General features: G+C 40.2%; 1 protein-coding gene across 3 annotated transcripts in view; it reads left to right on the top strand.

Annotated features, from left to right (window-relative positions):
- Window positions 1–5,200, top strand: part of LOC107560922 (protein FAM110A-like) — a 24,905-nt gene extending 19,705 nt beyond the window's left edge. For all 3 annotated transcript variants that reach the window (XM_016245222.1, XM_016245220.1, XM_016245221.1), the window contains exon 2: window positions 3,235–5,200. In XM_016245222.1, the coding sequence (XP_016100708.1) occupies window positions 3,725–5,065 (1,341 nt within the window). In that variant the 5' untranslated portion in view covers window positions 3,235–3,724 and the 3' untranslated portion in view covers window positions 5,066–5,200. The remainder of the gene's footprint in view (window positions 1–3,234) is intronic.
- Window positions 5,201–10,121: the final 4,921 nt, after the last annotated feature.

The raw sequence follows: 10,121 nt of genomic DNA, 5'->3' as shown, positions 1-10,121 counted from the left end.
AAAAACATCACTGTTAGATGCCATGCTCAAGCCGTTAGCAAACATTTTTTATTCACGTTTTTGCAGCTCAACAGTCCAGTTCACCACTAAACACTGTGGGGAAAATTACATCAGCTTTCAGAAATCAAGACCAGATCTTTATTTTGTGCCCAGCAAGGTTTGCTTTGGAGATGCCTGTGTGTTTCTGTGGTTGTGGCAGTCTGACGTGGGTATGTGTGGCTCTAAGTGTGTGTATTCCTGGCTCTCCCCATGCCCTCTGTGTTCTGGGTCCAGTTGGCTCAGCACTGAAATGCTTCTGTTATCTCAATCGGTTCACACCACGCTTGTGCCCATAGCTGTGGGCTGTTCGTGCCACCCTCACCCCTTTGGCCCTCACATTCCACTGTGTGTTTGCTTCTGTTTGGGGATCTTATTTTACATGAGACCTAAACACTTTAATGGTTTTGGGATCACTGTGTGCTGTAAGATGAGTAAGATTTCAACTTCTGTGAGTATCATTGCTCTAAACTGTTGTTCCCAGCTGGTGGGTTGCAACCCAGAATTGAGAACTAAACCCTGCTTATTACAGTCTGCATGGGAGAACTTTATTTTTATCATTGCTTAAGCTCAGGTTAAGTTCTGTATGGATTAGAAAGGTACAAAATTTTGGTATGCATATTATCTGCCAATATTAGAGATCTATTTTAAACATTTGTTTGTATCTGACCATTTTGGATGCATATCGGCGGTTTTATTGATTGCATATTAAAAAGAATTCAATGTAATCTAGTTTTAGTTTTTTCATGTTTAAATCGATTGATTTCATGTCTGTTTTATTTTAACAAAATATTATATACTTTTAATAGCAGCCATTTAAAGGTTACCAGCCATAAAATGAAAATACTGTTAAAGGGATAGTTCACCCAAAATTAATATTTTGTCAATAATTACTCACCCTTATGTAATTTCAAACCCGTAAAATCTTCGTTCAACTTTGGAACACAAATTAAGATATTTTTGATGAAATCTGAGAGCTTTCTGACCCTGTATAGACAGCAAGGGATCTACCACGTTCAAGGCCCAGAAATGTGGTAAGGACATCATCAAAATAGTCCATGTGCAAAGTCTTTAAGGTTGAAGAACGACTGATGTCACATGGACTAATTATGTCCTTACAACCTTTCTGGCCCTTGAATATGGTAGTTGCTTTGCTGTCTTTTTTGCTGTTTTGCTGAATTTCTGCTAGCTTTAATTGTTATCCGTTTATGTACAAGCCTTCATGCTTGTGGTCTATGGTCCCTGTGGAAGAGCTTTCTTCTATATTGGTGTTTGGTAAAGGCCGGTGTAGCACAGGGGAATACAGAGATGTGGAGGGGAAGGAATGATGATCCATTTTGACTTTTGGACACTAGAGCTGCTAGTAACAGCATAGCAGGGTCACCCCTAACAGCATAGCAGGGTCCTGAGCAACTGTGCCTTCTATTAAAAGCCTGGCCATTGAGAGACAGCTGTATGTGTGTGTGCATCATCTAAATCCATCACAGAATTTGACCTGGATAAGCATTTATTGCATTACTCTGTCCATAAGCCTCTTATAAGACACAATAACAGACAGAAACATGCCAAGAATGTTTAAATAATTATATTTCTAGTAATGGAAACATTACAACACAAGACATTTCTCCAGTGGTAACCTACTTTTAACTTGCCTGTCTCTCTGCTGTTTCAATCTCGTAGTAATGTACAAGTCAGAGTCAAATATCTGAATGATCCATAAACCAGAATGGAAGTATTAGCAACAGTAAACGGCAAATAAGCCAGAAAAATCAAGACATTTTTACATTAAATGTTCCCATTTTACATATTTAAATGATGATCAGCATAACATTGAAGTTAAAATGAACAACTAGACCCTGAAACTTCAGAGCAAGCTACTAAAATTTTATTAAGATTTGCAATAAAGCCAAACTATTTTAGTATCTGGAAAAACATGCACTGATAAAATGTTCACAATAATACAAGGAACATGCATTAGGAAAGTAAATGGGGTCAAATTTTAGTTCATTTCTTAGCAATTAAGGCTATTTATTGTTCAGTCTTTCTGGCAAATGTCAGAAAGGTTATTAGCAGGTTTCGCTAAAGGCAGTTCACTCTGTTCTGCAATTAGAGTTTAAGACTATATTTACGATATGAAAAGAACTGTTGCTTGGTTGGAGGATTCTTTCTATTGTATTAAGTCTTTTCTATCTTATTAGTGAAAGAAGGGGAGGGGAGCGTAACGGGGATGAGGGCCCAGACTAGAAGTCATGCTATAAAAAGATTAATTAAAAATGTGTATTTGAATATGATGATGATGAACGGCAAGGAACAAGCCTCTCAGCACTCTTGATGATGAAATCCAAACCTTTAATGCAGTAACAAAAAGGAGAATAGGGAAGAGAAAAGACAAATTGCCTTCACTCCCTTGACAATGAGGATCAAGAGGAATATGAAAGCATCAGAAGTTGTGATGAAGAGAAAGAGAGTGAGGGAAAATATCTAAATTTGAGCCAGCACAGATTTGAGAAAAGCACTCTGTTTAAAATTTCAAGGTAAGACGGTTTTACTATAAAACTAGCTTTTCTGAGACAAGCTGTGTGCATGCTCATGAGTGTTTCAGACAGATTTAAATGAGCCTTGGCCTAGATCTAGTCTGAGACCAGAATATAAAAGATGATAATCTGCCTATAATGTACTTTGTAAAGATACTACACAAAGCGCCTTTGTGCGCTCATGAACACTGAACAAGTGGAGGAGGACATTTAAATATTTTCATAAAATGCCACTATTTGATGCAACTGAATATAAAAGATTGCAGCTGTTCTTTAGCTCTGTCCTTTTCTTTTTTTGTTTCTTTTCAAAGAATCACATTTGAAAGAAAATTCAGTAGGAGTGTTTGTTGTGAGTGGGGGGAAGGGTGCAATTGGTCAGCTTTCCAACCTTAGACCAATCAGAGATTGACTGCTGGCTTACTCCTTTCTCCTCCTCTTGTGCTTGGAACTCTTTTCTCTTTCCTGATTGGCTGCTCCCGCATGCAGCATCTGGAGGCTTTAAGATTGTAGTGGGAGGGGCCAGACAGTGCATTAAAACCAAATGTCTGCCCCCATTCGCCCTAGAGTACTCCAGTTATATGTGTGGAGCAGAGGGAGCGAGAGGAGATCCTCTCTTTGCCTGCCCATGTCTGACAGCATCTTTCTCTCTCTCTCCTACCTCCAGGAAAAGAGTCCAGGATTACAAGAAAAAGAGGATCAGGTTTTTAAGGAGTGTTTTACAAGTCTGGGACATCTGGGGTTTGAGAGAAACTGTTCTGCTAACCTTTCAGCTGCAAGGAGCTCACTTTAGGATCTGCGCCGTCCTGGTGGGTCACTCAGCCGGACTGATGTGGAATGCGACCCTTTATGACCCCATCCCACGGGCCTCTATTCAATGAGCCGGACTCGGGAGAGAACAGATAATAGAGGCAAGAGAATAGAATAGCACACAAAAAATAGTGAAGTAGCACCAGCAGGAGTATTCAGACTGGTAAGAAAGTTAAAGGGGTCCTTGAAGGTGGAGAAAAAGAACTTAAAATACAAAGGAAAAGGAATAAAGAGACCTGTGACTACAAAAGTCTTTCTTGGGACTGCAAGACATTCTTGAACGCAACAGAAACATTGACCCTTAGCCTTCATTTCACCTGTAAAAATTAATCCCACTGCTAACAATCATGCCAGTGGAGACCCTTCATCCCACAGATGGCCGTCTTACTGGGGGTCCCTTCACCTCTGCCATGCCTTTCCGAATCCTCAACAAAGGCCCGGACTACTTCCGCAGAGCGCCCGAGCCAGGAACGCGGAAGCTGAGTGCAGTTGAGCGCCTGGAAGCGGACAAGGCCAAGTACGTAAAGAGTCAGCAAGTAGCACTCAATAAACAAGAACCTGTGAAACCCCCAATCATCCGCAAACCGCTGTTATCACCAAGCATGATGATGCAGTGCAGAATAAACACTCCACCAGCAAGGAAGATTACCCGGCGCCTACTTGAGACAGAGAACGGAGGACCGGACCATGGCATTAGCAGAGGACCACAACTTAACCTTGAAGTACTCAATAATCTAATCAACGTCTGCGACGGACCGCTTACATCCTCGCCTACCCCATCTTCTCCTTCTCCCTCAGCCTCCTCACCCTCTTCCGGAGGTCAGAGTGTTGGTAGTGGACAATCTGCAGAACCTCAGCACTGCATTAACTTCAAAGCACACCTTGGCTCAACGCCCAACTCCTCTCGCACCTCCTCTCCTCTTAACAATCAGTCCTCACCTGCTGAGCCCAGCCGAAAGCCGCCTCCGGTCCCAGCCAGAGCTCCCCGGCTGGTACCACAAGGTAGTTACGGGACCCCCAACTCCGTAACTGTACGACGGGTGGATGTGCGACCACAGGCAGAGATCAGGAAACCTCAGAGATTGCCTCTTCAACCCAAACCTAGACAAGTTCAAGTAGCTCAACCACAGATAGCTCAGCCACAGGCACCTCCAACACAGCAGCAACCTTCGGGAACTCACCCTGCATCCCCCTGCACCCCCTTCAGCCCGCTGATTCTACGCCCTGGCGTTCTACCCCCGGCTTCCCCCGCTTTCACCCGCATTTCCACAGCCAGCTCTCGAGGGTCACGTCCCGGTTCAACCCGGAAGCATCCCTCCCTCCACCGCTCCAAGTCGGACTTGAGCGACCGCTACTCTCGGGCCACTGCTGACCTGGAGCGCTTCTTCAACTACTGTGGACTGGACCCAGATGAGGTGGAAGGAATGGGTGGTGTGGAGCGGTTTGCCCGGGCAAATTCAGACATTGTTTCGGTCTCCAAACTCCGGAGCGTCAGTACACCTAGCTCAGAGTGTGGGGATGGACGACGAGGAGAGGAGGAGGATGACTGCGATGACGATGGGCCTATAAAGCCCAGTGAGCGTGTTCCTTGCGGCATTTCGGTCATTGAGAGGAACGCGCGTGTCATAAAGTGGCTCTACGGTATTCGACAAGCACGGGATGCCTCCCAAAATATCTCCAATGTCTAGAAGCTTCTCTCTGGTTGTCTACTCAGACAGAGACGATGTAAATAAGATAGAGACTTGCTGTAGTATTCAGTTGATGTCTATCACACACCTAATATTTATTATGTTCTTGTTTGAAGATGTTTAAAGGCTCTGACAAATATTTGTTTCGTTTGTATTTGCCTTACTATATAGATAATGTTCATGTTTGTTATGATGATAATGATGATGTTTGTTACATACATAGATACATCCTGTTGTTTTTCGAGTATCTCATTATCTGCAAGGATGACGTACCTCTAGATGCGGAATACTACAGACTCAGCACTGTGACTTTGATACGTTTTGATTTTAAGCAATAAGATTAATGCTAAAGGCACTAAAAGAGTGGATGATGATGAGAATGATGAAAGCAGCAGTCGATCTGCTGTGTTGGTGCCGTTCAGGTACAAAGTCTGTATTAACAGCAGTGCTGTCAGACCCGTGGCCTAAGCTAATTCCTGTAGGAACCATTGTGTTCATAGTATTGGAAATCAAGCAGGTACTTTCTAGTTTTAGAAATCTTTGAAGAATTGAAGAATGAATTAACCTATTTAGGATGCTTGTGTTTATGAGGTCATCATTTGGTGTCAGTGGTAGTAAGACTTCAGGGATGTGTTTAATAAGCAACACCTAGAACAGAGAGACAGCCTGCTAAGTCCTAAAGTGCACACATGTAGAAACTGAGACACATACAAACCCCTGCTCACTGTGCACACACTTTTGCTCCATAGGTGTCAAATTCACAAGTACGTCAGATGTTCAGTGTAGACTTTTTTTTTTTTTTTATGGAAAGACTTTGAGACTGTGAACAATTTTGAGGTTTCACGGGGGGGTATGTCAGACCCGTGGCCTAAGCTAATTCCTGTAGGAACCATTGTGTTCATAGTATTGGAAATCAAGCAGGTACTTTCTAGTTTTAGAAATCTTTGAAGAATTGAAGAATGAATTAACCTATTTAGGATGCTTGTGTTTATGAGGTCATCATTTGGTGTCAGTGGTAGTAAGACTTCAGGGATGTGTTTAATAAGCAACACCTAGAACAGAGAGACAGCCTGCTAAGTCCTAAAGTGCACACATGTAGAAACTGAGACACATACAAACCCCTGCTCACTGTGCACACACTTTTGCTCCATAGGTGTCAAATTCACAAGTACGTCAGATGTTCAGTGTAGACTTTTTTTTTTTTTTGAAGGCAAGACTATGATACTGTGAAGAATTTGGAGCTTCCACAGAGGCGTTGCTCCTCTGCAAACATGGCTGGTATACTGTTAATGTTGAATATAAGTTTAGAAGTTCAAAATATAAGCATGTGAGAGCCTCTTGTCAGCATGCACACGTGGATGTACAGCTGTATTATGTGGCAAAGCACAGTTGCACGATGTGCACTTCTCAAACATGCATTCCAAAACATATGGATGGACATTCCATTCAGCTTAATGTTTATGTATGATTTCTGTGGGTTTTGTTTGTTTGTGACTGTTCCTTCTGCCTGTTTTTGTGTTTCGGATAGGTTATGTTTTAAACAGTTGTGTAAGACAGGTAAGGTTTGAGAGCTGACAGAACGGAGAGAGTGTTTGGCTCAATGCTCTCAGGGGAATCAAAGCTGTTAAATCAGTTTACTGCAGAGTTTTCGCACTTGTAGTGATAAAGGAAAGCCTTACGAAAAGAAAAATGCAATTTTGATGGAAGTTGGTTGAAAATGTGCACATAGACAAGTCATGAGGCCACACAAATGTTCACTTTTGGTTGAGAGTTTTTGAAAGAATGATTTTCTTTATTTAAAAAAGCACAATAACCAAAATTATTTTTTTCCTAGACTGTGCAATCTAAATATAGCCTTAAATGCATGAAGAGGTAAACGCAACTGAAATACATTGCTCTGGCAGCACATTCAGAAAGAAGACACAAAAAGGTACAAACCCTCAAACAGTTCAGTGCAGTAGTTATTGAAATAGGAGGGTAACATGGTAGTTCTGCATGTTCTCTGAAGTTTACCATTGACTCGGAAAGAGTCGAATGCAAAATCGGTCCTTTGAAGATGTCAATAAAGATATGATGTTTTTGAAAACAAGTTTTGAGTTCTTTATTCTCTGTATGATTTGAGTAGTTTAAAACTTGACCTAGATTGCTGGAAAAGACATTTTAATCCAGGGTGCAACATATTTGAAAGCCACTTTACATGAAGATCCAGAACAGATGTCATTCTGAATATGATTACAAATTTTTGTCCCTTGAGACGGAGTGTATTGAATATAAAGGCAGCAGATACAGCCTAACATGAAGCAAAATCCAAACCTGAACTGAACAGATGTTGTTATCCAAAGCTGTGAACGTGGGTTTGCTCATATTTTGTGTTTAACTTATCGCACAAACTTTAAATTGAAACAATTTATTTTCATTAAAAATGTTATAATGCTTTTGGCTATACAGTGAAAGTCATCTGAGTCCAAAGACTTCGCATATGAGAGAAACTTATTTTTTCATCTCTTTAAGGATACGACCTCTGCTTCCAAACATATTATACTTTGTAAAATATTGTTGCCTGAGGACGTGTCTGAGGCTCTGTTTCAGCAGCAGCCTGTTGCCCCAGTCACCTGTGAATTATGACCAACCTTGAGCAGACAAGTAGAGAATTACAGCCAGGGAGAGAGGGGGATGTGACCATGTTAGAAGAAGATGAAGAGGCCAGAGCTGTGATTAACAGCATCTTCTACCAGCCAATTTGTTTTTATTGAAGAACCTCCCATTTTAATCCAAGAAAATGAAACTGGTGTAAGGGTGAGTAAGATTTAGGATAATGCTGTTCCCTAGAGAGGTGGTTTGGGGTGAAGTGTGTTTTTTGGTGAATGCAGTGAACTCATGTAGACAGATGATAGTGTGAGTGAACTAGAGACGCTGAGGGATATGTGCACTCATACAGTGTTTACTGTTACACCAGCTGCTTTACTCAGGAACACACAAAGTACAATAAACACTTCTGCACCTGTGAGCCTCCGGCAATGTATATTAATTTTCACTTCTGGATAATGAGAAGAATTTGTTTAGTTACAGTTTCATAACTGACTGTATTATGCTCTAATAATCAGATTCTAGTGTGTTCATTGCTCCCCTGCTTTCTCTAGATATTACAATGGGATCACATATTAAACACATCACAGAGATCAGACTAGTGCGTAGTGACTTTCTTGGGATCGCACCAGTGAGGCTGTGAAAAAAGGAATTACATTTTATCCAGAGGCTTTTTAAATTGCAAATGAGAAATGTGAATTACTTTGAATCTATATAAAACATGAGACAAATGATAGTCTCCCAAATGTACTGTGAACAATGTTGCTGAATTTGGAGTGTGGATGTACCTTGCATTCACTGTAACATGAATAAATTATGCAGTTAGCTTTATAGGCTTAGTTTGTGCTGCTGTATTTATGCTGATGATGTTGTTTTGCTAGATATTTTTGGTGATGTTAAGAATTTTACTTTTGAGGTTTGTTGATGTGTCACCGTTATTGAAGTTTATGTGTGCTGCTTCTACTTCACAAGATGTTTTTTTTTTAAAATTATTTTAGAGTTTATTACATAATAAGGGTCATTTAAAACCATATGAAAGAATGAAAAGGTGACCAAATGAGAAACCTTCACAGCAGTTTATTGGGTGAATTAGACATTTTGCGTTTCATGAACAAACAGATTAATATCTGCTGAACTACGCAGGAAAAATAAGACCGTCTTAATGCACAATCTTTCCCTTTTATTTTATTTTTACAGTGCAGGGCATGTGGTGTGTTGATGTAAACCACAAAGCACAGCAGCCGCCAATGTATGTCACTCATGACCCATGGGCTCCCTCACAGGCGGTCGTAAGCTGATTAGATACACATACACAGTTCCATCTGCCCTGTGCATCTAACTGGATGTGCCTTGAGTATTGGTTAGTCTGCTCTCATCAGCCTCATTCTTCACTGAGCTAAAGCCACTTAACCCTCACTACTCATCTGCTTAGAGAGCAGACTGTTAGCAGCTGAAGTCAGGGGGATAAGCTGTACAGATCTATGTCAGTTCTGGCCAGTCTTAAGCATCAGAATCTATTCAATGGTGGGAATGAACTTTGACCTATTAAGCATCTGCTTTAGCAAAGTCTCTATCAAGAAAAGTCAGTTCACTTAGCAGGTATTTACATCACATCCAGGCAGCTATTCCAGCCATACATGACCAACTATTATCTACTTGATTGAGGAAATAGCAAAATCTCAATTAATACTTTGAATTGACAACCAATTCTGACATGAACTGTCCTATGTTATTTTTATTCTCAAATGTGTTGGTCCAGCCAATGAGCATGTGCGGTCATAAGAGTGTGACTGCCAAAAGGCGGGACTTATTTCGCCATATTGCGTGTTTCACATGTTTCCGTTCATAGTCATATGAGTAAACTTTATTGAGATAAATATATGTAAATGTAAAAGAGAACTGAACATTGAACTGCACAAGAAAAATGTATGACCATATTTGTCATATTTGACATTCTAATGTCAGTTTCCCATACTATTTTGTAGATTTCTAAAAAGAACATTTATATTTAACATAGTTTGCAAGGAACTTTAAAATGCTGTCATCATTTACTAAACCTTGTGTCTTTGCAAACTTGTATGAATTTCTTCGGAATACAAAAGAAAATGTTCATACAATGGAAGCTAATGTGCTCCAGTGTTGTTTAGTTCCCAACTTTCTTCAAAATGTCTTCTTTTGTTTTTTAAAAGCATGAATATCATACAGGTTTGGAACAACATGAAAGTGATTATTTTTATTATTTTTTTTTTTTTACACACACATATATACACTAGTCAACATTTTAAGTGGATTAAAACTTTCATCAAAGTTGTCCTAAAACCTGAAACCAAAATGTGTTCTTGTTTTGAAAAAAACATTTTTGATTCACTTCAAATGTTGACTACTATAGAGAGAGAGAGAGAGATTTGCCATCATATAATTTATGACCTCATTGATTTTTGTACTTTTTTAAAACAATGTAAGAATTGCT

This window comes from Sinocyclocheilus grahami, unplaced genomic scaffold (assembly GCF_001515645.1).
Source record: "Sinocyclocheilus grahami isolate Dianchi unplaced genomic scaffold, SAMN03320097.WGS_v1.1 scaffold747.1, whole genome shotgun sequence".
NCBI lineage: Eukaryota > Metazoa > Chordata > Actinopteri > Cypriniformes > Cyprinidae > Sinocyclocheilus > Sinocyclocheilus grahami.
This window is presented reverse-complemented; position numbering and strand designations above follow the sequence as displayed.